The sequence below is a fragment of the Mesoplodon mirus genome, assembly GCF_964341445.2.
Source record: "Mesoplodon mirus genome assembly, chromosome: 4".
NCBI classification, from domain to species: domain Eukaryota; kingdom Metazoa; phylum Chordata; class Mammalia; order Artiodactyla; family Ziphiidae; genus Mesoplodon; species Mesoplodon mirus.
Genome location: NC_138979.1, coordinates 63,169,771 through 63,197,360, shown reverse-complemented (window position 1 = coordinate 63,197,360; position 27,590 = coordinate 63,169,771). Strand labels below are relative to the sequence as shown.

Here is a 27,590-nt window from a genome sequence, read left to right as displayed (position 1 = left end):
CGTACCACAAAAAAAAAATAATAATAATAATGTGGTACATATATACAATGGAATATTACTCAGCCATAAAAAGGAATGAAATTGGGTCATTTGTAGAGATGTGGATAGACCTAGAGACTGTCATACAGAGTGAAGTAAGTCAAAGGGAAAAACAAATATTGTATATTAAAGCATGTATGTGGAGTCTAGAAAAATGGTACGGATGAACAGGTTTGCAAGGCAGAAATAGAGACACAGATGTAGAGAACAAACATATGGACTCCAAGGGGGGAAAGTGGCAGGGGGGAGGTGGTGGCGGTGGGATGAATTGGGAGATTGGGACTGACATATATACACTAATAGGTATAAAATAAATAACTAATAAGAAAAAAAATAACCACTTAGATATGAGCCCAAGAAAAGTTAGCGACCTCTACCCCAATTACCTTATATGTAATAGGTGCTTGCTGCCGTGCTCTCTATCTCCTGCTCCCTTATGACCTGAGATGGAGAACTGCCCTTCCTCCAGCTCATCGTGCCCCCCACCCCCTGTTTCTGGAATTTATGAGTATTAAGCCTTGTAACTTTACTTCCTTTGCATCAGTATGTTGAAACTATGCCTTCAATCAAAACTACCCGGGGTGGTGGGAGCTTGGATGCTGAGGGAGCTGCCTGCTGCCCCTGTGTGGGTGGCTTGTGCTTCCTCAGTCACAGGTCATAATCTGCATTTCTTAATTTAATAAGCCAGCTACAGCCCCCCCAACACAGTAGGGCCCAGAAATCTATGTTTTAACAGTCTTCTTTATCATTCTGCTGCATACTCAAAAAATTTTTTGATTGCATTTGAGCACCTGTTCTTAATTTTACCTGCATATTGTAATCACCTGGGGAGTCTTAAAACTATACTGATGCTTGGGTCTCCCCTCCAGAGATACTGAATTAATTGGTGCAGTCTAGGGATTGGGATTTTTTTTAAGTTCCCAGGTGACCTAATGTGCATCAAAGTTTGAGAAGCAGGGCATTACAGCACATTAGAGTGCATTACACTGCTACACATGCTGGGCCTCTCCACAGATCAATTAAGTCGAAATCTCTGAAGATGGGTCCTGGAGATATATATAGACTATTATACAGCCCCAGAGATTTTATATACATATATATTATATACATAATTATATATAAATATGTACACATATATTTTATATACATAAAATAAAGGGGGATACAGACTCCTATGTCTGTCTCAGTTGTGTCTATGCTTGAGCAGGGATTAAAAGGTGGTTATATATTGATATTAGCCCCTAAAAGCCCACAAGCCTGACTCTAACACAAGCCTTACTTGGCTGTTAAGTTGCCCTGTCCTATCCCTGCACTGGCTGTCATAGTAGAGATGGTACCCAAAGCGCTTTCTGAAGAAATGATGAGCACCCCAAATTCCTGACCAGGGGATGAGGCATTCTTATACCAACCTCAGCAGACCTTGCCCAAGGAGATTGCTTCATCCTCAGATATGATTCATGCTGTTTGAAGAGGGTCATCTTAGGAGACTGTCTTCCTCAAGATGATGACAGCCACCCTCAGCATTTTCCCTTTGCAGTCCAAAGAACTTGGGTTCAAATTCTATTTGGTTTCATTACCTGCCAAGTGAGGATCTTGAATAAGTCATTCTCCTTTCTGAGCCTCCATTATCTTGTTTATGAAATGGAGTTTTGGTGATCAAGTGAAATAATGGGATATCTAATGTGGAAACGCTTTGTAAGTTGTGAAAAGCTGTGAAATATAAGAGGTTGTTATAATGAGGAGAGGTTGTTATAATGAGGTTATTCTAGATGGGGAGACTGGATATGGAGATATGTTAAATTAACCCATCATACAAGGCTTGATAACAATTTTTCATGGTACAGAGAAAGGAAGCACTGAGGGCTGGTGATCTATCATTGGCAATTGCTAGAGTCTCCTTGGGATGGTAGAGTGGAAGGAGCACTGGGCTGAGAGTCAGGAGTCTCAGAGTCTGGGTCCAGCTGTGTGACTCATTTATTCCCTCAGGAGCTATTCACTAAATACCCCCTGCATGCCAAATACTGTGTTAGGCACTGGAGATTCAGTGGTGAACAAGTCGGTCATGGTTTCCTCCTCCTGGAGGTTTAGAAAAGGAGCCAGATGTGAGTCAGATAACCACATAAATAAAAGTAAAATCCCAACTGTGACAAGTGATATCAAAAAAAGGGAAATGGAGCAATGAGTGTATACAATAGCAAGGCTTAATTGAGTTATGGAGCCCAGAAAAGTCTTCCTTGACAATGGGACGGTTTTGTTTTGCACATTTTTAATTGAGGTATAATTTCAATGAATTTTGACAAATGTACACCCAATGTTAACCATCACCCAGATCAAGACATAGAAAGTTTCCATAACTAGAAAATTCCTACATGACCCTTTCTAGTCAGTCTCCCAGGGAAACACTGAAACTGATCTGATTTCTATCAACATATATTAGTTTTGCCTATTGTAAAAGTTTATATAAGTAGAATCATATAGTACATACATTTTTGGGGGTATCTCTCTTCTTTCTCCCAGCATTACGCTTCTGAATTCATCCGTATTATTGCATGTATCAGTAGTTCATTTTTATTTATTGCTGAGTGGTACTCCCTTGTATGAATATACCGTAGTTTGTTTATCCATTCACCTGTTGATGAATATTTGGATTGTTTCCTGTTCTGGGTATTATGAATAAAGCTGCTATGAACACTCCTGTATAAATTATTTTGTGGAAATATGTTTTCATTTCTCTTGGGCAGTGGGGATACAAGAGTAGAATTCCTGGTCACAGATTATATACGTATACTTTATGAGAAACTGTCAAATAGTTCTCCAAAGTAGTTCTGCCATTTCTATACACATACCAGCAGTGTATGGGGGTTGCAGCTGCTTTACATCCCCACCAACATTTGGTATTGTCAGGTTTTTTAAAAAATTATTAAATTGAATGTGTTCGTGAAGTGGTATCTCATTATGGTTTTAATTTTCATATTAAGGAGGGACGATTTGAAGCTGACATCTGAAGGATGAGAAGTAGACCAGGTAAAGAGGACGGGGGTTGAGCATTCTAGGCAAAGAGAACAGAATGTGCAAAGGCTCCAAGGTGAGAAGGAGCACAGCAATCACAAAGAGCAGAAACGGAGTGGCGTGTAGGGTGAGGCTGGTGAGGGAAGTGGTGGGAAGCACCAAACCATTCACCTTCAAGGGATCATGAGGGTCTGGGCCATGCACACACCAGCAGCAACCAGAGTGAACTTAAAAAAAAAAAAAGTCCAGACCAAAAAAACCAGTAATGTCCTGGACTGCATAAAACCCTAGGAATTTAATATTACTCTGGGAAGTAGGGAGGGAGGCTCATAATGACCAAAATTGAATTTCTTGTCATCTTGGCTGAAAGGTGCTCAGAATGGATTAAATTTGATTTAAAGAAGTGAAAGAAATGAGCATTTCTTGCATATGACCATCGCAATTGCAAATTCATGCTTACCTCACATGAAAGAGTAGGGTTGCTGGGTGGTGCTGAGTTTTGAGGTTTGAGATTTGAGGTTTGAGACCATGAATTTAAAATGATGTCATTCAGCCTGTCTGTGTGACTTTTTTCTCGGGCAACATTCAGCTGCTCAGGTGCAGGGCATGAAACTTCATCTCAGAGTGTAGTGCTTAGCCAGGTTGTGGTTTTTCCAGGAAAGTATATTGGAGATTGAGGTGGGTAAGGAAACAATTATAATGATGAATCTTGGGCTCTAAACTGGACCAGAAAGGAAATGAGGAATGGACAATGAGAATTTGTGGGATTAATGGATTAGAGGTCTCAATGAGGTTGAAGAATCACAGCAAATGGGGTCCTAGCACATGGAACTGAAAGGATAGGAGGGTAAATGGACAGTGAGGTATTATATTTTCATATTCCTAAGACGGAGCCTTTTATGGGTGATTAAGGTGTTGAGAGTGTAACCTTGGAAAGGGTGGCTCAGTTGAGTAGGTTTTTGGAGATGAGAGACTAGGATATTGACTAGATCATCAACATGGATGCTGAACTCACCCATAGAGTTCAAGGATGGTGCTAAGAGTTGGAAGGAGCAGGGGAAAAAATTATGTTGGTGGGTCAGATGACAGCAATCAAGATGGGTAGGGTGGTATATCTGAATGGAAAGAACTTCAAAGGAGCAGATCTTTACAGAGGAGGGAGTAGGGAAACCATAAGGAAGTTCAAAGTCAACTCTATTAACACTACTATCATCTTCACTGGCATCCTTCCAAAGACAATGAACCACACCAAAACAAACAAATCAACCAACCAACCAACCAACCAACCCACACAGGAAAGCCTCTCAATTGGGAATGAAGACCTTTATTACAGGTCTTGCCACCAGGAGGCACTATCAATACTGGAAAGCCAGACCTCCAAGCAGTCCCTGGAGGCCAGGAAAATGTGTCTCAGCCTGACCACTGAGGACCCCTAAGGGCTCTTATGAGATATTACAAGGAGCTAAGCCATTCTCCCACACAGCTGCACTTACCTGTAGAGAGATTTTTAAGTGCATGTAAACCTTAAAAAATTTAAATTCCTAGGTTCCTTTAAAGAAGTTACTGAGTTATTGGAGGTTTTGGTTTTCCCCTAAAAGGGGGTCTAAAAGTACAGCTACTAGCACGTGGGATTTGAGGACGTTTTCTTCTAGGTAAAAAGATTCCTCATAACTGCAGGTTTTCAGAGTTGATGGTAACATTGTACTTAAAATTTTCTTCCTGAATCACTTTTTGTAAGAAGCATGACATAGTGGGAAGAGCACAGTGCTGGAGTTAAAGTTGCAGCAGCAGCAATAGTATTTATTATCATTATCATCAGCATTTGAGTGTCTACATGAAACAGAAACTGATCTAAACATTGTACATAAATTTACTCATTTATTGCTCTGATAATCTTATGAGTTGAGTATGTACTGTCATTAGCATCATTTGACAGATAAATAGGATCCAGAGAGACAGGTCACTTGTCCAAGCCACAGCTAGTAGATGGTGGTGGTAGTAGTGGGATGGAGTTGAATTTCATCTTTCCCCTAACCAGACTAGTACAAGTTATGCAGGAGAAAACACCTCTGAATATCAGTAGCTTAAGTCAACAGACACTACCTATTGTACATGGGTTGGCTGGAGGCCTGGGCTTATCGTGCTAACTTAGGGACCCAGGCTGACATAAGCTTCATTTTGACGCATGCCAGTGATCATGATGACTGATCACCATGCAGGGAAAAGAGTATGCTATGGTTTCTGCAACTGAAATGAAATGCTTCTGCTTGAAAATGATGCATGTCACTTTTCACTGGCCTGGTGGAAGCAAGTCACATGCCACTCCCAACTTCAAGAGGACAAGTAAAGGCACTCCTGCCATGAGCCTAGAAGGAGGCAAACCAAATTTTTTGGTATTAATGATTATCAAAACCATTCAGACCCTGGGTAATTTATGACTCTCTCAGCCTCAGTTTCCCTACCCACTAAATGAGCACAATCATTTTGTAAGGATTCCTTGTTGTAAGGACCCCTAATCAAATGGGGATTTTGATGATGAGGCAGGATGGCTGCATCCGACTGAAGCTTCCATCAGCTGAAAATCTTGGTCCCACCACAGGCAGCCCTGTAGCCCTCCATACAGAGCTGTCTGCAGAATGACTTTTGTCCAAAGATATATGCCGACCTTTTTGTCACTCACACACCTGAAGTCTTGAAGGATATAGTTTCATTTCAATCAACAACATGCCATAGCTGTAGCTTGCTAGAAAGCTCAGTCTGGAACCATCAGCTATCTGGTTCATGTTGAAAGCTTGAGTCCACTTTGGCTTGAGAGTGTGAGGGTCATGGTGAATGCTCCTTCTTCTAGGTTCTTCAAGTTTTCTCCTCGAATTGAGTCAGGTCACCAGGACTGCTTACTTGATTCCTCTGTTTCACTCTACAGACACTCCCCAAGATGTCTGTTCTGAGTCAGCGATGAGCTAAGCCACAGAAATCCTTTGCCAACCAAGGATTGACGGCGCTCAGGGTAGTACCAAAAATACCCTGAAAAAGGGCATTTCCCAAACTTCCATGCAAACAGTTGTGACCACATTGCCAGAGCACTCAGCTGGCTCCTTTCCTATGGGTCGTTTTGCTATGCATCCTCTTCCTTCCTCCTCTGATAAACTAGGCTGTGAACTTCGTGAGAGTGGGGACCACTTTTTCATGCAGGTTTCACATCGGATGTGAAAACCTGGTACACAGTAGATACTCAATGAATGTTCGCTGCACAAAAATGCTTCTGAAGATTCTTCATATAATACAAGATTACTTCCTTGTAGAATTTAGTGCCTAAATTGTCTAACTAACAATTAGTCTAGTTGAACTTCAGGCCTGAGATTCTAAGTAGCTAAAATAAGGCCAAAATGGGGGAGGGGGAATAGAAGGGCGAGGAAAAGGAGGACATTCCACGCTGAGGGAGCAGATGTAGAGGCAGTAAAGCACAAGGTAATACCGGGCACGAGGAGTGCATCATTTAGCCTAGAAGGTTAATACACGGGGTTAAAATGGGAGGCTGAAGCCAGATGCCAGTAGAGGGTCTAAGGTCAAAGTCCAGAAGGTAGAAACAGCAGGACTTTGATAGGGAACAATGAGAGGAAGGCTTAAAAGAGCTCCAAGAGCTCCAACAACTGAAAGGCAGGATGGGCGAAGAAATATATTCCCAAAGCTTCCTCTAATTTATGTGCGCTCCCCGCATTCACAGAGGAATAAGCAGAACGCAGACTTCTCCCTTCCCCAGGGCCGAAAACAGGAGCTCCGCCCCTCCCCGTCACGTGGCCAGAAGCGCCCCTGGCACGTGACCTATCTCGCGCTAGGCCAATCAGCCTCTGCAGGGGCGGGAACGCGGAGTCCGAGGGGCAGGAGGATCGATTGAGACCTCCTCTTCTCGCGAGCCTTGACGCCGTTGCTCCTCAGCCGCCCACGGCCGGGAGCGAAGGTCTCGCGAGGCTTGGGCGCTGCGGCGGTAGGAGGAGGACGGGGAAGGACGGAGCCGAGCCACGGCTGCCTCCCTCGCTCTCTCCCTCGCGCGCTCGCCCGCCCCCTCCCTCCCTCCCCTCCCTTCCCCGGCCCCGGCTCCGGCCTCGGCCCGTTCGGTGTTCGGTCTTCTGCAGGGAGAATGTCGGGCTCGTCGCTCCCCAGCGCCCTGGCCCTCTCGCTGTTGCTGGTCTCTGGCTCCCTCCTCCCAGGGCCAGGCGCCGCTCAGAACGGTAAGCGGGGCGCCGGGGGCGGGCCGGGCGGGGGCTGAGGGAAGCTGGCGGCCGGAGAGGGCCGTTCGGGGCCCGAGGAGGTGGTGGAGCCAGGGGAGGGGGGCCGGCATTCGGAGTCTTGGGGGCTGCGGGCCCGAGAGGAGCAGATGCCTGTCGGGAGTTCGAAGAGGCGCTGGTGTGAGAACCGGAGGCGCCTATCCGAGAGGTGGGGGCGTCCGATAAGAGCCTGAGGTGTTGTTGACTTAGAGGCTCCACGTCGTGGGGCTTGTCGCTCCGAGTCGGGGAGGGGACCCCGAGGAAGCCGACGTGAGGAGCTGGCGTAGCGGGGGCGGCGAGGAGGGGGCGCAGCGTTTAAAGGCGGCACAAGATAGGCATTTGTGTTTAAGGTGACGGAGAGTGGTGTCAGGCTCCCGAAGAGAACACTGGGGTCACTGGGGTCGTCCAGGGTTCTCCTGGGGCCCCGTAAGACTGGTGATATCCTTAAAAAATAAGAGAGACGTGGGGGGAAGGGAGTACTGAAGAATACTGAGCAGAGTACTAGAGCCTTAAGGAGGGGGTGAAGAATCAGGGAGCCTTGGCTGTGGAGGTGGAGGGAAGGTGGGTGGAAAGCCAAGATAGTGGGTTGACTGCAGTAGGGAATTTGGAAAGAGGAGCAGCAGTGGCTCTAAACGAGATGGGGGAAGAGAACTGGGTTTACTAAGGAGGGTGCAGTGTTGGGCATTCTAGGGTAGTGGTTGGGAGAGCAAAAAGGAGTTTCTAAATAAGGAGAGTAAAAAGGAGAAGAGGATGGGGAGAAAGGGTTGAAACTGAGAGGAATTATTTATTATAGAAATAAGGGTTTCTGGCTGTAGAGATGGGGTTGGGGGAAGACAGAAAATAAGGGAAGGGAGTAAAATGCAGGAAGCCGGGGGTGTAATGTTGGTTTGCAGTGTGGAGGATATATTAGGAAAGGGAGGAGCTGAGTTTTGGCAAGTGCTGTTTGATATTGGTTGGGGCCTTTGGGAAGGCAGGGACCCACAGCTGAAACTGCAGTGGTGGGATTGAGAGCAGTCACTAGAGAGAGAGAGAGAGAGAGAGAGAGAGAGAGAGAGAGAGATGGAGGAAGTGGGTTTTTAAGATCGAAAAGTTTCAAGACAGAAGAGACAATATTTCTGAGGAACATAAAAGTAGTCCCTGGGATGTGTGCAGGGTACAGTGGAAAGGAGAGAATTGGGTTTTGAACTGAAGCTCTTTAGAGAAGATGGAGAAATGGTGGGGAAGTATGGTGAGGGGGGATCTAGACAAAAAAGATTCCGATTGTTAAAGGTATGTGTTGCAGTTCAGCTGCTGAATTGATCTTTCAGAGATGAGATTAGAAGTATTGTGAACCCGTTTCTGCTCTTGTGGAAACAACCTTTAAGAGGTTTAAAAAATATTTTTATAGGAAAAAATTTATGAAAAAATTTCTGTAAAAAAAGTTTACAGTCATACATGACTGTACTGAAGAGTGAACTATAAATTCTTTTGTTAATTCTTCGGTGTTTCTTTGTTGTTATGCTAGAACAATTTAAAATTACTCTTGTTGGAATAGCTGAAATTAAAATGGCTTTCATTAAAGAAAAAAGCGAATGGAGTTAAGCATTCTAAGGAGAATCTAGGCTTAAAATGCTGAAGATTACAGTGAAAATATATCAGTAAAGATCGAAAAAGCATCAGTTAAATGTAAGTGTTTGTCATACCAAATTGTGTAAGTAAAATCTTATGTATGCTTCATGGCCTTGAATTATCACTGCAGGGGTCAGGAAGGAAACATTTTTCTGTCTCTAGCATTGAATATACGAAGCATATTGGGTATTTTCCCTATTTTCCTCCAAAGCATGAGGCCACTAAGGAAGGCAAGGTAGAGTTAGTTTGATTTGTCTTATCAGTTTTTAGTCTGTGTTAACAATATGACTTAAGCCTAATACTAATTTCAGCTATTCAATTTGTGTAAAAAGCAAGGTTTCATTTGGCACAATAGGTGAGAGATTTTTGATCTTAACATGTTCAATCTCTGTGCTGGCATAGCTTCTTCAAAAATTTATAATACGGTGAAATTGTAGTTTCTTAGCAACTAAAGCAAGGTTTTTGGATGGGCCTACAAAGACTCATCTGGCTATTCTCAGTGATATGTGTTCTAAATACAGCATAGTGCAGCCTTTTCCTTGAAATGAGCTTGAATTCAGTCACATGACATGACTGGTGAAGTGAAGCTGAGCTTGTAGTTGACCCAAATGAATGTAAATTTAATTCAAGGAAGAAATGGCTATTTTTTTGAGTTTGAGTCCATGTAGGTAAGGATGCCTTTTTATAGCATGTCTGTAAGATTAAAGCTTTCAATTGGTAATAGCTCTACAATCGTCTGACCTCATGTCATGGAGTTTGTATTTTCTTATAATGTTTTTCAGAAATGGATACTATGCTCTGGATGATGGTGAAAAGTTGGATTATCTATTTAAAATTATGACTTTTTAAAAAACGTCCCCAAACCGAAGTATTTCTGGATTATGTGGTAGTTTAGACTGAGTATAGATGTTTTTCTTTATTCCTAAAATGAAGAATTTGGACTAGATGACTCTCAAGGTCTCTTCTAGCTGTGACCCATTACCGTAGAGATTCAGGGTTTTTCATTCAGATAGAATTTTTTTCCCATCCAAATAGTTAGACTTGTAGGACCATAGTTTCAAGTAAAATCCTATTTAATGTGTCATTTTAAAGGAAGAAACCTGTCCTAAAATATAACCTTCCTGGTAAGACTTTGAAAGCTTTAGAGTGAAATTAAAATTGAATAAGTGTAAACCAGACAGTATTGTATGATGATCAAGAGCACAGACTTTGGATCCTGATAGACCTGGGTTTGAGTCCCATCTCTTGGTAGCTGAGTGACCTTGAGTAAGATGCTTAATACTTCCAAGTCTCAGTTTTATCATCTGTAAAATGGGGTTTATAATAATGCCAATCCCCTAGAGATGATGTGAGAATTAAATGAGACAATGACCATAAAGCACTTAGGTTTCTGCCTGGCATATAGTGAGTCTCAGTAGGGAGTAAATTTTTACTATATGTAACACTTGTTACTCTATGTAACATATGTTACTATATGTAACATATGCTACATTACTATATGTAGCATAAAAATACTATATGTACTAAATGTTTGCTTACTATAGTGAGTAAATGTTACCTATTACTATTATTATCCTTTAAAAATACCATTATTAATTATTTTTCTTCATGTATATATCAAGCATTTAATTGTTAATGCTGCTCACTGTCATCTTGAAAAAAGTTAAGTAGGCCATTTGAAGGCCCCAGATTTGTGCTTTTTGCTTATGTAACTTTTTTATAAAAGTGACCAGCTGTGCTGCCTCTGCAATTGTAGATTCTGGTGAGGAAGTTCATACTTTCATTTCATTGTCTGGGAGATTTCATGGTTTTCTTTCTCTTTCAGTGAACTAAATATCTTTTCATGGCTAGGTAGCACCTTTTCATAGCATCTCATTGTTGTGAATAAGAGAAATAGAATGTAGTGCCTGGCACACAGTGAAGTGTTGGAGATGTTAACTGATGAATGAATGTGAAGTGTAAAAATGTAATATATTCATACTGAAAATATAAAAATAGACAATTAACACTGTTTAGGGGGAGAAGATGAGTCGAATGATCTAAAATGAGTTTATTAATGATCTAAATTTTAAGACACCATTTTGCTTGGGTGATACTAGATAGTTGTGAACATTGTGCTTTGTAACAGTGCCAGTATTTGCATTAGATGATTCATGAATCTTTTTCTTTTCTGTCAAGTGCTGTTTGCTTCAGTGGTTTGGCAGTTTCTCTCCCTGAGTATGTTTTTAGACGTTTGCTATTGATAGTGCATCTCTGCTTTGGGTGAACTAAAATGAGCAATGGAAGACGTGTTATCTATAGCAGCTGTGGCACAAATGACATGCCAAATATCAAGCAACAAATCTTAACATAATTAGTCCAAATAAGATTTTAAATGACCGGAAGAAACTATTTGCCTTGGAATTTATTAGCATTTCCTAAGGAGATCATAAGCCTCCAGACTCTCAGGCAACTGACAGCAGTGTCACTACTGATGTAATGAAGCACCCAGGCATGAGAAACTGGTCAGGGGACGAGGGTGCTAAGGCCATGTTACAACATCAGGATCAGTTCCTGGGCTCTAGTCTTTGTTTTTCAAGATTCCTGGATCCAAATTAGGGAAAGATGCAGGTAGGTTTTTGTGTTGTCAGACATAACAGAGTTTAACGTGTTAGTATACCAAGGTTTAAAACAATAAAAGGCAATAAAAGCATTTATATGTAAATGTAACCTACAGTCCAAACATTTACCATAAATTAAGATTGAAGTTCATTACAGGTCTGACTTTGTGTGAGTTATACAGATCCTCATGAAAAATTAGACTGTTTTGTCTTGAAGGAATCCCTTGATTTTTCTCATTAATACAATTTTAATGTGAAGCATGTTCTCCTCCTGTGGAGTATACCTTTAGACATTAATAAAAGACAAAATGTAATTGTATTGTCTGTATTTTAATTTTTTTAATAAAAGTAAATATTTAACTGGGCCTGCAGAGATGACCAGATATGACTAGAAAAGTACTCTGTCAATTTGGACATTGTTTTTCATTTATTTAGTTTGAGCTACTTTTTCAAACTAAGATGTTTCATATTTAAAATCTGAAATTTTGCTGGCTCTATGTAAAGGTGTTTTTTCAAGACAATTTGGGAAGGAGATAAGGTGTTAATATCTATACAAATGAAGCATGTAGGAAAATAATGAGACTGTTTTGGATATCACACAGGAGATGTTCAATAAAAGCTTGAATAAAATTATGCAAAGAAATTTTGGAAGAAGTGAATTGTGTGAAAAAATTTCTGAGGCAGTCTATTCAGTTTGTTTACAGTGAGCACAGTCTGGACAGGATCAGAAGTAGAGAATGAAGTTCTAAGAGAAAAGACAGAAGAAAGGCTATAGTTAATAGTACAAGGAGAAAAACAGGAAGCAAGAATGAGGAATGAATCTTCCTTTGACAAGCATCTGGAAAAATAGAATCTGTTAGAAAGAATAAATAGACCAGGGTCCTCTAAAGTATATCCGAACATCAAAATTAAAATATGTAATGATGCAAAATCACCGCCTGTGAACAGTTGGCCTTCCTTTCAGTGTTCCTCTTTAAACAAAACACTATCATTTTACATGAATTTTTATAAATGCCATTGGTGATATGGAGCTTAATTTTAAGCACCTTAGATAATGCATTTTTAAATTGTGAGGTTCTTGTGGATTTTTTCCCCCCCGGAATTCCTAATTTTAGTTGGTAAGGATTAGCTTTGTGAAAGCAGGAAACTTCTCCAGTAAAACTAGTTGAATACAAACTGTTGCATTTTATAGACTTATATATATAGAAGTAAACTTCTCACTGAATTTAAAGTAAAATACTGTACTGATCCTATGTAAAAACATTATTCCAAAGGTATTGATGTTTACATTAAAAAATTGAATACACAAGTAAATTGTATGGTTTTCAGGTTTATTCAAGAGTCAGGATTTGTACAATTCCAGTTTACTATGTTGTCTAAAACTGAAAGTAGGCCTAATTTTTTTTGTTGTTGTTGCTTGCTTTTGTGTATATGCAAAAATAGACGTTTATTAATCAAACTGAATTAACTTGAGGTTACTTTTTCGTTATTGTTGGGAACTTTTAATTGGTCTGTGTGGAAACGGGGGTTTACTAAATACTTAAAGAATTCCCCTGGTTATCTACATTTATTTGCATACAGTAAGTCCGTGGTAGATTTATTTGATGTTCCTCACACATCTACTGTTTTTTTTGTTTTGTTTCTTGTTTTCGTTGTGTTTCAAATTAAAAAAACCTAGTCTTATCTCTTCATTAAAGCTGTGGCTGGCTTTGATGGAAACATGTTGTGTTAAGTTCCTTGTACTAAAAAGTACTGAATGGTATTCTTTTGCATTTCTGGAAACAATTATGGAATGTTTTAAGACTAACCTTCTTTCTAAATAATCTTATTTACTGGAACCTTATGGTATGCTTTATGGTTTTTTCCCAGAAGTATGTCAGTTTGGATATGCTTTGCTTCCCTTTGCTTTGTCTTGATGTATATCATTGTTACACCCAACTATTGCTTCAAATTGACTAGACAGTTAAATATAATGAGATGATTTGAGATCACTCTGAAGGTGTCAGGATTCTGTATATTATGTAAGGCTCTATTATTAGAAAACATAAAGTTCCAAATTGCACCCATAGTTTTAATCCTATCCAAATGTATACTCAAATTCTAAAAGTGATTAAATATAAAATACAAGACAAAATGTCCTTTCCGACAGAATACTAACAAGGCAAAATGTTCCATATGCAGTAAGATACATTAAAAAAAAAAGTGAGTGTGCTTGCATATGTAAATTATGTCATCGATTTTTCTTCTCTTCCTGATGATAGTATTTGTAAACCACTAGACTACATGATGTGTAAATTCCCTTCCAGTTCTAAAATTACACAGTGCTATGGACCTTACAGTTTAGGTACTGCTTCTAATGGTTAAAAGGCCTAGAGAGAGAATACTTTGTTTTAGTAAATTTTTTGAAACTAACTTTTTGGAATTAAGGAAGATTGATTTGAGGCCATGCACTGTTTTGAAATCCAACTGCCTGTAAACCTACTTCAGACAACACTTGTAGTTCATGTTTCAAAGAAGGCAGAATGGTGTCTGTTATAGAGATTGCATATTAAGCTTGCTAGGAAAATTGCCAGTGTGAATTAAACAATTAAGAAGTGAAAATCACTGCCAGGTAGGTAGATATTTTGTGTTCTCTTTGTTGGTTGAAAAGTAGTTGACTGTTGAAGAGGCAGTGAAGCACACTTAACTAATGGTATTTTTATGTTATCCTTTGAGACGTTTTGCTTTCTGTTTATGAATTAATTTCTCCTGTCCCTATGCATTTGTTAAAGACCTTTAAACCTGTCCATTATAGTTGAACGGGGCAACCCAAGCGTTACCTGAATTAAATCTAAGCAAGTTTGTAGACTGATATTCCTTAGAAACAGAGTGTCAAAAAGTCTCAGTTTATAAATTTATTGGTTATACTACCTTATTGGGTAGGTCCATTTCCTATTTTTTCTTTTTTACATTTTGTTAGAATTTCAAACATTAGAAAGTAGAATGAATAATGTAGTAAACTCCCATATAATCGTCATGTAGTGTCAACAGTTATTAGCCACAACCTTGCTGCTTATTAATTTAAAAATAACCTGAAAAATTAACATTACAAACTAAAATTTTCTAGGTGCTGAAATGTAGTTAGTTAGGGATTAACTTATGTAAGTAAAATAGAAATAATTTGGTTCATATGTAACTATGTTGTAATGACTTTAAAAGTATAAAAGCCCATTAGCAAAAGGCTTTCAAACTTTTGTCTTGACCCAGATAAAGAAATAGACTTTATTTGTGACTAAGTATATGCAGAAATGTGTAACGTTTTGTGAAATAATATCTTTTCTTACTCTAATGTATTTGAAGGAAACCATTGTGACCTTCTAAATTGATTTCGTAGTTCATTAACAGGCTATGAGACTCATGTTTGAAAAACAGAGCATTTTCAAGTATGGAATAGGTTTGTTTTATTTTTATATACTATGTAGTCTGAAGCAATATGATGATTTTCGTAAACATAAGGACTTTCACGAGGCATTTATCAGTAATATCAGCATGTACTGTTATTAGTCATCATTAGTAAAGAAAATATAGCATTGTTTAATTAATATGTTACCCATTACTTATATAATATTGATTCCCCCTCTCCATTTGAATTTCAGAAAAAGGGAAAGCTGCAGTAATTTGAATATCATAAACAAAGCACAAGTTTCCCAGTATGTTTAGTTGTCCTTTCTTTTAAATTAGCGCTTATAGTGATTATTCCCTGGCCTTACCTTTGAGTTATTGCTTGAGTACAGGACTGGGAGCACTACAATTTATTCTGAGCTGAATGCTTACACTTTTCTGGTGAGTACAGAATGACTTGAACACTGGCCAAGGGAAGAGACAGAAAGCAGAACCATCACTGAAGAGTCATTTGCCTTTCCTGTTTAAGATCCTAGAGTAGCAAGTTTATTTTCTTATTTTTAGACATTGCTTCTTGAAGGAAAAAAAGGCAAGATGTCCTGTACTGTGTTGGCAACTATCTGTGAAATAATTTTCAACCCATAGATTGAATGAATATGTTAAATTTAATTTAGAATTTTTTGATTATACAAGTTTAACAGGTTGGAAACCATTGTGGAGCACCTGGAAAAAATAGCTAAGCAGCTCCAGCATGGAAATTAATATTGTTTATGCTGAATCTCAAATAATTCATCAAGGAAGATGAAATAAATGGCCTTAATGCAAACCAGGAAGCTGGAAAAGAGCAAGTATAAAGAGGTTTCAAATAACTTGCAGTGAACTGTCATTGAATTATCCTTAGACAAAGAAGATAGTGATCACATATCAAAATTATGGTTTCTATTTTCTTACTAGGATTGAACTCCAAGTAATTACGAACACTTTCCAACCACATTTAGGAAAAGATGCAGATAGTTCTACATTGATGGTAGCATGAGACTTAGGAGAAAAGCCTGAAGGAGCTAAAATTAGGAAAAGGGAGCACTAGGGGGATGTGATTATCTATTAATACCTTCAAGGTAGCAGTGTAAATGAAGTAAGGGAATTAGGCAGTCTCCAAAGATGGATGGGCTGTATCAAAGAGCAGTGGCCTAGACCACTGGGAAGAAAAGCATAGGTTTAGTATTAAAAAGGTGATTTAAATGAAACTAGCAGAAGAATAGAGTTATTTGCAGTCACTCATAGTTAGAGCCATTATAAGTAGGGCAAAGAGCTGGTTGACAGGGACTTCATAAAACAAGAGAGTATCTCTTTCTGTTATATCTGTTACTCGTTGAGGAGTTCAAGAGGAGAAAAAAACCTTTATGGGAATGATAAGAAATGAGATGGGCTTTCCAGGAGTTTTTTTTTTTTTTTTTTTTTTTTTTTGGCTATGCCACTCAGCTTGTAGGATCTTAGTTCCCTGACCAGGGATTGAACCAAGGCCTTCAGCAGTGAAAGCCCAGAGTCCTAACCACTGGACTGCCAGGGAATTCCCTTTCCAGAAGTTTTTAAGGGTCAGAAATTAGTTTCTAACTCTAAATTTCTATGATTATGAATTCAAGAAAAATGGTAGATTAACTTTGGAATCCATTAAAGTAGCTTTTAAGATCTGCCTGTAATACTTTAAACAGGATTCTGTTTATTGTAACCTTCATAAGCAGCTTTTTTGTTTAGTTATCAAAAATCTACACTGAAATTTTTCCAATCTCTGTTTCACACACAGAAGCATAAGCTTTGTAAGAGTTCATTCACTAGACTGGATGGAACCTAGTAAAAGTTTAACCTTTGGCTCTTAGAAATTAGACTTTTCTTTTGTGTGGTAAATTTAGCTATTAAGAAAGGCTTATCAGGAAATGAGCACTTCCAGACTAACTCTTAAGGCTTCTCAGTCAAAATACTGCTGTGACAGAAGCCCCAGCCTGTTTTATGAGTGGAGCTGGTGCTGCAGTACTTTGGTAGAGATGGGAGCTCACTTTAATTAGCTCGAAGACTGTAGGGTTGCTAGGTAAAATGCAGGACACCCATATATATTTGAATTTCAGATAAACAACTAAGAATTTTTATTTCGTACATCTGGTGATCCTAGAAGAATGTCTTTTTTGCTGTTTTGACCTTCCATTTAGAACTTAACAAAGAGTCTTGTAATTTGGTGAGTTTTTGTGTATTAAAAGAAACCTTTAAAAAGTAGATTTAATATGAGCAAAATCATGTTACATTGCAAATTTTGTATGAGTAAGTGTAGTTTAGGGTAGTATTATTTTATTCTGGTTACATCACATTTCTATATGTTTTTTTTTTCCAATTCTGCTACCTTACATTTGACAGAGTAAGTTTTTCATTTATTCTCTAAAAATTAAAGCTATTTTCAAGAAGGGTGTGAGGAGAGGGCCTCAGGCTGTTTTTTTTTGTTTGTTTTGTTTTGTTTTTAGCAATTCCCCTTTTCTCTCCTTACCTAAAATATTTAAAAACTTAGGGCACTATTGTCTGAGGGTATATGATAGAGATGTTTCTGGGGCTATTGGTTCAAGGATTGTCCTTTTTCAGTTTTTGCTTAGGGACTTGGAACATATTTGCATTTTTGTCTTGAAAGAAGAAAAGGAATGAATGAAGATGTGACTGACCACACCCTTTTCTTCCTAGTGGGTTCAGGATAATTTTAACTTGATTAATTATAACCACCCGATTTAGAGAGTCAGGGGAAGTGAATGAGGGATGTAATTTCTTTATTGCTAAATTTCAGTACTAAGAAAAAATCATGGTTTCATGAGATTTATTGTAAGGTCTTTGATCAGAGGTATGTCACTGTGTCAGTCATTCAGTATGAGATCTACCTTTTCTTTTGGTGTGGACTGGGGTGAGGTAGCTCTAAGAATAATAAGAATTGAACAGTGTAATAGGCTCAAGGGTGAATGATATTAAGTAACATAAAGCATAATCATAACTATACTTAAACATTTATTTGAAATATATTTAAGGCAGTTTTAAGAAGTATTAAAAATAACTCATGGTTTTTATGAAACTAGAAAATTAATATAGTTTAACTTTGATGCCTAAACCGAGTTGGAGACAGTAGTACTGGATAAGTAAATTGATACAGTCTGTCACCCTTGTAAATGTAAAATGTAAATAAAAACTATGTTCAAAAGGTCGTTTTGTGGGGCAATGTAGTTGCATGGAAAGAACGCTGGATTTGGTAGTAGCCTTGAATTCTATTTCTATTTCAGTTTCAGTGGTTTCTACTTTTAAAATTAGTATAATACTTAATCTGTAGGGTTTTATGAGATTAGATGATAATGTATGGAAAGTGCTTTATAAACTGCTTTACTGTACAGTGGCATGTATGTATAGCTTTGAATTATAGGGCCTGGTACTTATAAAGTGTTTACTTTTAATAGGTTAACTACAACTCTGGTAGTTCATAGGAAAGTGAAGAGGAAAATAAACTAGTGAGAAGGGCCAGATTATTTCAGGGTTGGTTTTATGACTGTATCATATCATAACATGTGCATTTTAGATGGTTGTTACCAGACTAGCCTTTTCACTGAATTATCTCCCTCTACTAGGGAAGGTGAATATTAATTTTTTATAATCTTTGTTATGTACCTCCCAGTACTGTTCTCAAGTTAAACCTAGTTACAGGGACACCGTGTTACCCTTCTTCCTCCTTCTCTCCCTCCCCCAGGTATGTGACAGAAAGCAATGTCAGGTATCTTTCTTGTATCCTCTCTTTATAACACATTTTTGTAACTCACCTTTGCTATCCTGAAGTGAAATTCATAGGTGTTTTAACCTACATACACACTATTAAGAAAAAATATATATGTAATCCCTTGAATGTAATATAAAGGAGAAAACAACTTGGTAAAATATTTATTCAGTAGTTCAGTCTAAATGCTCAGGCATGACTACACAGGAAGACAATGAAGTAGTCTGCTGTTTTGTCCATATGTAGAAAAACCAGGAATGTGACAGCTACAAGTGAGACTTAGTTGTGCTGTAATAGTGACTCAAATATCACAGGTGGCATTGCTGTTGATAATGATTTTCTGAAAAGGTGAACAACTCTTGGTAAAGTTCCAAATGAAGCAAAAGTACAATCTATCCTCACTTTACACAGTAACTGCATTCCTGGAAAGTTGAATGATGATTAAAACCATGCAAGAATACTTTGTGGTGTATTTAAAACAGACTTAGGTTCTAGGTTCAGACCAAGTTTTCATCTTGAATGTCATTTGAAAGTTGTGTAGGAAGAGGGACAATTCTTCGTTGTGCAAGACTTTTCCTACTTTGTGGGATATTGAAGATCCCTGGTCCCAGCCCACTAAAGGCTGGTAATGCTGTCCCAATCATTGTGTTAACCAAAAATATACCCACAGATTTTCAGAATGCTCCATAAAAGTCAGAGCAGCCCCTGTTGAGAATATCTCCATTTTGTGTCTGCACTTGTAAGTATCCTGGTAAAAGATTACAGCACCTAGTTCCCGGGACAACCCCTGGTCAAAGTCACACCTCTTCTAGGAATGGACAGGCAAGGAGAGCAGCTGTTCACTTGTTTTTATTCTTTTTGTTGACATGCATTAAAGCAGGGATTGCAAACTCGTTTACCATAGGAGCTAGGCAAGTACTGTTTGCTAAAGTGGAGAATATAATGCATGCTTTGACTGAAAACACTGAAAGCTGGGCTTTTAAAAATACTGTGCTGGTCAAATAAAACTGTCAATGGGCCCGCATTTTGTGTCCTCTTTACCAAAGAATTATGATATGGATTTTGAAGCCTAAGAGATTGGATTGGAGTCTTGATTTTTGCCAAGCCTCTTACTCTGTTTCCTCATCTGTTTATTTGGAATAATACACACCTTCACAGGTTAGAATGAGACTGCATGCATAAATGAACTAGCATGATAGCTGACACAAGATGAATGTTTGATAAGATTTTCTCTCTGCCACTAATATCCTTTCAGTTATCTTGGTTTACTTTTTAATCTGTTTGAAAGCTAGCTATGCTTTATAGTGAAATGGTTATGAAATTTGAAATCTCTAATATGGGGGATATTAGTTGCTTCTTAATTTTAACAGAAACAAGGAAGTAATTAAAATGAAAATTTTAGGTTAATACACAACCTCCCTACCACTTAAGGTGTTTGGAGCCTGATCATTTTAAGCTATTTGGAGCCTGACGCTTGTAATACTAAACTTACGGATTCCAAACTATTTCAGTAGAATAGCCTCCTTAGTCTTTGAGGTTAGCTTTCAATCTTAGCAGAGCAACGATCTTTATTTAGCATAGTTATTTATTTTTGAAGTAACGTTGGAGCAGGTAATTTTGCTAGTACTGCAGTACTTTATTGCACCTTCAAAATTAGATTATGCTATAGAAGTGATATATTTTTATAGTTGTTACTTGAGTTAGAAATTTAGCAACATGATTTTTACTAGGAAACTCTGGTGTATGATTTTCTTTCAATTGCCCAGTGAATGTTTTGAAAGCTTTACATTTTCTTGGTTCGTGTAAAATGTTTTAGAAGCATATACATCTTATTGTACATCTTGTTTTCATACTTTAGCAGCAGAAACTGTTTTTTTTAACTTTCATTTTTCTTTAGTAATTAACACAATTGATCTAAATGTTAAAGCAATACCTGTGCTTTATTTCTTTGTTCCTGTCCTCAGATTCTTTTGTTCACCTTTGTTTTCCTCCACAATATGATTTTGAGCCCTATGTTTTACTGATATGTATATATTATTTTTGTAAGGTCTAGCCCCCACCCCCAGTTTCTCCTATCTCAACTTTAGTGTCTTCTTACCCATATCTGCTTGGTCCTGTCCTTTCTGGTATCTTCAGTTGTTTCTAGATAAACATTTGGCACTTTTAAATTCTTTGTCCTGTTTTATTTGAATCCTTTTGAGGGGCAGAGAGGTAGCAAATTCTATTATACTTCTAATAGACAAAATTTAGCTTAATTGACTGATATTTTTGAGCTTGTGTGTTTGCATATTGTGACTTCTGGGTATTTTTGCTTTTCCTAGTAGCTGTTTAATGGTTTTCTTTATATGGAGATTTTTCTAACATGCTTTTTAAATCTTTTAATCCCCACAGGGTCATAATGTCCACATTTCTCAGAAACAGCTTAGCTAGGCTTCGAGGCCTAGTTACAAAGGAAGTTAATTCTTGAAGGAACTGAGGACATCAAGGCAGAAAGAATTCCAGGCAGGCAGCTAGTAATGAATATTGATTGTGAACTGTGAGGTGTACTTGGTGTGGGCTGGTAAATTTTAGTGCTTTAGAGGCAACCCTGCAAGGCTACCTCTTACTGTGGAGTGCACATGAAACATTCTGGAATGTATGCCCAGGGAGCATATAATTTGCTACTCTGTGGCAGGTAGACATTAAAATTCACTTATGGGGTGGGGGTAGTGTTAGGGGTAATCAGATTTTACAGCTGTAGGATGAAAGGGCAAACTTTGATAAGCATTAAAGAAAAAAAAATCATTAGAGTATACAGAGTAGTAGTTCTTAACTCTAGAAACAGCATTAAACTGTAGTGAAAACTGCTCAGAAATAGCCAGAAGTACGAGCTTGTTGGCATTTGTATTTCAGTAACAGGTATGTATATTTTACCAGCTATTTAAAGTCAGAATGGGAAAGAATTTAAGTGGAATGTGTTTTTAGTAGTGTCTTAAGAGTGTCACCTTACCATTCTGCAACACTATCCATTTGTCACTGAAAAAGCTCAAGAATTGTATCAAGTCTTAAACTCTCAAAATACACCATTGGAAAAACTTGACAAGGCCCAGTAGTACCAGGTGAGCCTGAGGTAACCAGATATATAAGCTTGTCAGCTGTCTCTGCCTAGAATTCAATGAAGTTTTCATCAGGTTGAACTTTAAAAGAATAAATATAGCTAACTACAGGAGGCATTATTAGCAGGCAGAGGGGATGACTCTTCCTACCTTGGATAGTGATTAAACAACATTTTGACATGGAATTATTTAATTTAAAATTTTGAAAAAGAAGGAAAGTTATTGGATTTTAAAAAATTAGGAAAGGACTTGCTTAACATGATAATTTCAAATTATACTTAGGTGTTTTAAGTAAAATATTAAAGTTCCCCCTTTTACCCCTCAATCCCCACTCCTTAGGAATAAACACTGTCAGTAGTTGTGTATCTTTTCAAAGCTTGTTCTTTGTAGATATGTCATTTACAGGCTGTAATGCTCTAGTAGTATTAATTGTTATAATTCATCGTGATATTTATAGCCTTCATTTTTTGAGTATAGTAATTGGAGTGACAGATATTTTCATTTATATAAGTGTATGGAGCCTCTAGGATACATCTGTTGTTACTGTCACTGAAGGGAATTATGTTGATGACTGAATTCTTGATATAGAAATTGGCACACTGAGAGGACCTTTCTCATTCCAAACAGGGAGAAGCTTCATTAAATGGAAAAAGAACAATATATTGCTGTATTTTTATCATCAGTCGTATTTTTTTGGTGGAAATCTTAAATGTTTATACATTTACTATTTAGCCATGTAAATAATTCCTGGGACCACTCCACTAATTTTTAATAGAAGCATTCTGTATACAGTTTTGCTATCCCTTTTCAACAGAAGCAGCAATAATTTTTGCTGGTGTTTGGGGCAGTAGGTAAGTAATATAGCCTGATCCTCCACCTCATTGTGGAGGTGGAGGTACTACCTAATTGTGGAATTATGAGATAATGAAGACCCGAAACAAGATAAGAGTACAAATGAGAAGTAATTATGAAAGAAGAGAAAAGATTTAGATTGTTGACTGAATATTGGGATTTCCTGAGGAATTGAGGAAGGAAGAGATTTTAGTAGATGGAACATTAGTGAACAGGAATCAGGAATTTTGGATTCTGGTGAGGGTTGGAAACTACATTACAGCCTCTTTGGACCATGGTATATCTAAGTGTTAGATTGGGGCAAGAATTAGATTTAGGAACTTTCAACCTATAGCAGTAGAAAGTTTTTTTTCTTTTTATTTAAAAAATAAGTCAAATCTTAATTTGTTAATTAGATAAATGTAGAGCTGTTTGGGGGAGAGGGAATCCTCTGATTGTTCCAAAGAATCCTTAGGGCTTAAGGAGCAGGGTTTTAAAATTAATGAAATGGATGACCCCTTTGTAAACCTACTAATGAAGTTTTTGCACAAGGATGTTTTTGGTTTACAGTCCACTTGGGCAGTCTTGATATCTGCTTGAAAAAGGTCTTGTGGATACTTTGCAAGGTAGATGATTAAAATATTTATACTAATACATGTGTCCACGGTTGAAAATAAGACCAAAAGAAAGATGATCCCTTTAAGGCAGAATCTATCAAATAGCACAAAGATAATATCCTATGCAAGATGGACTTGGTAAACTAATTTTTATTGCAATGTTTGTCAGCTTCTTTGTGAGAAAGAGCTACCTGTCATTTGTCCTGAGTTTTGAAATCCAGGAATATGCACTCGATAGGAAAAAACAGAGATGTGCTATTGAGACCCTGCTTGGAAAAGGATTGAAAGTACTATTACGTTTCATCGCTTGGTGGGAAGAAAATCTTAGGGGTAGCAACCACCTTGAAGATCTGCCAGTAAGAACTGGAGATCTACTATTAAGTTCCAGTTTACTAGTTAGGAATGCCAGCTTAAAACAGTAAGTCACAGTTAATAATGTCAAATACTTTTTAAACTCACAGGCCCACATAGAAGTTCCATAGAGGTAAGTTAGATAATTGGGGTTGGTGGTGTAGTGATAAAAGCCTGAACTGGTAACGGTGATGAGAAAGAAGTATAATAGAACATGCTGTGTGACAGTCATTCTAAGATAAAATGTTTTTGAATTAAATAATGTATGTAAGATATTATTTAGTTCTAATTGTCCATAGTAAACAAAATATTGCTATTAGGTAGTATAGTATAGTGTTTTGAGCTCTGGAATTATAACTGCCAGGGTGTGCATCCTGCCTCTGCACATCTGTAGAGTGACAGTACAACCTTAAGGGGTAGTGAATTAAATTATATAATATACTTTGCACTATGCCTGACATATATGAATGATCAATAAAGCTTAGCTGCTGTTATAATAATTTGGTTTCAGAGACGTTCAGTTATGCGTTTGGTAATCTTTTTGGAATGTTCTTTTAAAAAAAAAAAGTTAGAAAATGTCCTACTTCCTGCCCCTTCCCCACAGATGTTTTTCTTAAAGGTTATCTTCTCAAAGAAAGAGATTTTTAGGCTGTTTATTTTTTGATTCTAGGAGGTTTACAGGGAATCTGAACTTCCTTCTTTTTTAGAATTGATGATGGGTAGCATCATTACCTAATTTGAAAAAGAATGGGAAAGTTGCATTCTAACTGTAAAGTAAAATTTCAAATCAGAAATCTGTTTTACACTCAATTTTTATTTCTTTGCCTATTAGTATTAATGGGTGCATAGCAAGAAAACAGACATTAGGGATTTGATTTTTTTTTAAATAAAAAGTAACTTCTACGAAATCTCTGGTAAATTCAAATATGCCGTAGTCTAGTGTCCTAGAATTTATGATTCTCTTGATATTCAGAAACATGGCTCTGATATGAAAAACTCCCCTAGTCAAAGAAAGATGGTTTTATTTATTATACTGTTCATTAAAGTACTCATAATTACTAGTACATTTTAAGTTGTTAATAGGATGAAATTTAATGAAAGGGTTTTAAGCTTAATCCTTGGTTAATGAGAATTGTGTTTCTCAGCACTCTTTTAACAAATATTATTGAGTATAATATGTATAGCAAGGAATTGTGGGGATACAAAATTAGAGACATATCCTGGTTTCTAGATGATTTATAATTTGTTAAAATATACTCTTTCTCACAAACACATTATTGCCTCGTGCATCGTCATGGATTTATAGAATACTGTATTTCAATTAATTGAGCATTTATAATATATAGATTTACAGAATATTAGAGCTGAAAGGACCTTAGAAATCATCTGTTCCAATCTTCTAATTATACACACAAGGGAACTGAGGTTTCATGTTTTAATATATATGTTATATAGAGTGTTACATATAACCCATGTTATTAAATGGAACGTTTTCTATACAATATTTCATTTTAAAACATCTATTTATTTATTTATTCATTCATTCATTCATTCATTTATTTATTTATTTATTGCTGCGTTGGGTCTTCGTTGTGGTGTGTGGGCTTCTCTTGTGGAGCATGGGCTCTAGGCGTGCGGGCTCAGTAGTTGTGGCTCGTGGGCTCTAGAGCGCAGGCTCACTAGTTGTGGCTCACAGGCTTAGTTGCTCTGTGTCATGTTGCATATTCTTGGACCAGGGCTCGAACCCGTGTCCCCTGCATTGGCAGGCAGATTCTTAACCACTGCGCCACCAGGGAAGACCCTCTACACATTCTTATACTTTTTTTAAAGTCACAATTTAAATTGATATGTCTAGCATTTTATTACCATGCAGTTTGGCATTCATTTTTGAAACACTATCAGAGAGTACCCGATAAAACATTCTAGAGAGTCAATCTTGGCCTATTCTGTAGCAGGGTTTATAATTTTGCTAGATAAGATAATACTTTCAGACTAGTAAGTAGAGAGCTACCTTTTTCAAATACTAGGATTCATTAATCTTTGTATACTCTCTTTTGAAATCAAGGCAGTAGGGTTTGATTATATACTGCATACTTTACAGTAAGGCGAGAGATTCTGGTTAATGGGAAAATTATCTGAACCAAGGGTGGCATAGCTACCAAATAATGGTTGGAGAATGGGGTTGAGGATTTATCAGTTTTGATAGAGGAAAAAAAAAAACTAAGGAATTTGGAGGAGCTTTTGTAGGACTAGATACATTTAAATTTGAGGCATAGCTATTTAACAATCAAAGGGGTTCTTAGAAAATTATTGCTCAACGTTCTTGGGAAAAGTTTGTAAATCACAAATATACTGTGTTTAGAATTGGAAGTTAATTGACCTAGAGTTTTACTCTGGGGTAACTCCACTCTAATTGCTTGATCTTATACAACACAACCTCCAGGTTTCCCGAAGTAGGGTGATCATAATTCTGTTTGTGCCTATTGTAACAAAATTATTCATAACATCCCTTTCCTTCTTAAAAGTGTTCTCATTTTGATGATAAATTATCCGGTTACTTTACCCATAAATGTAATATCTGCCTTCGAGTACTTAATGTGATGAACACATATGAAACTTCCTCCTGTACTGGGTAAGATTCTTTTCCTTAAGCTGGGAGATTTCTGTTCAGTGGAGTTAGGAGGGCATTAATAAAGATAGCCTAGTGGAGATCAGGGTGATCTCAAGGTTTAAGACGATTTATAGGCTAGAAAAGAGCCCTGTGTTTTCTGTGGTTGCATCAGAAACACAGCATAGGTGGATGTTACTTAGCTTGTCTGGGCAAAACTGAATTCTCATTGCTCAAAGGTAGTTGTGCACTTATGTATCATTAAAAATTTTATCTGCAGTCAGATACACTCAATCCCAATGGCAAATAAATCTCAGTACATAATTATAAGTATTTTCAGTTAGTATATTTAATTTTTTTAATAGACTTTATTTTTTAGAGTGCTTTTAGGTTTTCAACAAAATTGAGCAGAAAGTAGAGTTCCCACATATCCCCTGCCCACACGCACACTTACAGCCTCCTCCACTAACACCATCCCTACCAGAGTGGTACATTAGTTACGGTTGATGAACCTACGTGGACACATCATTATCACCCAAAGTCCGTAGTTTACGTTAGAGTTCATTCTTGGTGTTGTACCTTCTACAGGTTTTGACAAATGTATAATGCCATATATCCACCATTATTACTAGAGAATAGTTTCACTGCCCTAGACATTCTTTGAGGTCCACCTATTCATCCCACCTCCCCCTTAGCCCCTGGCAACCAGTGATCTTTTTGCCGTTTCCATAGTTTTGCTTTTCCCAGAATGTCATATAGTTGGAATCATATAGTATGTAGCCTTTTTTAGATTTGCTTTGTGCATTTAAGGTTCCTCCATGTCTTTCCCTGGCTTGATAGCCCATTTCTTTTTAGCACTGAATAATATTCCATTGTCTGGAAGTATATTTAATTTTAAGAAAGTGTTATTGATAGGCTGTTTCTAGATAGGCTTACTAAATTTACCACAAGAAGGATCTTAGTTCTTTTTAACAACAGATTGAATATGTTAAACTGTTAAGTTTTATAAAAATTTCAGGTGCTGCCCTTTATTAATTTGGCCACTGACCACACCACCAGAGAATTGTCTGTAATGTCTTTTTTAAATTCTTTCCTATGAAGCCAGGGTTTTAAAGAGAAGAGTGGTGGAATCATCAGCACTATGGGGAAGTCTTGCTTCTGAACCATCTTTTGTTTTCTCACTCTTCTCTCCCCCTTCCCCAACACACACACACACACACAAACAGAATTGCTTTAGGACCTCTTTGATTCTGTGCTGTCCTATCTCCATTCTTTAATAGAATTATAATTTTAAGGAGTTCATGATTGTTAGTGTGCTACACATTCCAATGGAGGGGTCCTGACTTTTCATAGCCAGAAATTACATACAATTAAATACATTTAAGTGGTGACAAAAATA

At 37.6% G+C, this 27,590-nt stretch overlaps 1 protein-coding gene across 1 annotated transcript in view; it reads left to right on the top strand.

The window, feature by feature from the left end:
• Positions 1–7,007: 7,007 nt before the first annotated feature.
• The window catches only part of NPTN (neuroplastin), a 55,396-nt gene continuing 34,813 nt past the window's right edge, over positions 7,008–27,590 (top strand). Inside the window, exon 1 of the mRNA XM_082619135.1 lies at positions 7,008–7,277. Within this exon, the coding sequence (XP_082475261.1) occupies positions 7,187–7,277 (91 nt within the window). The 5' untranslated portion in view covers positions 7,008–7,186. The remainder of the gene's footprint in view (positions 7,278–27,590) is intronic.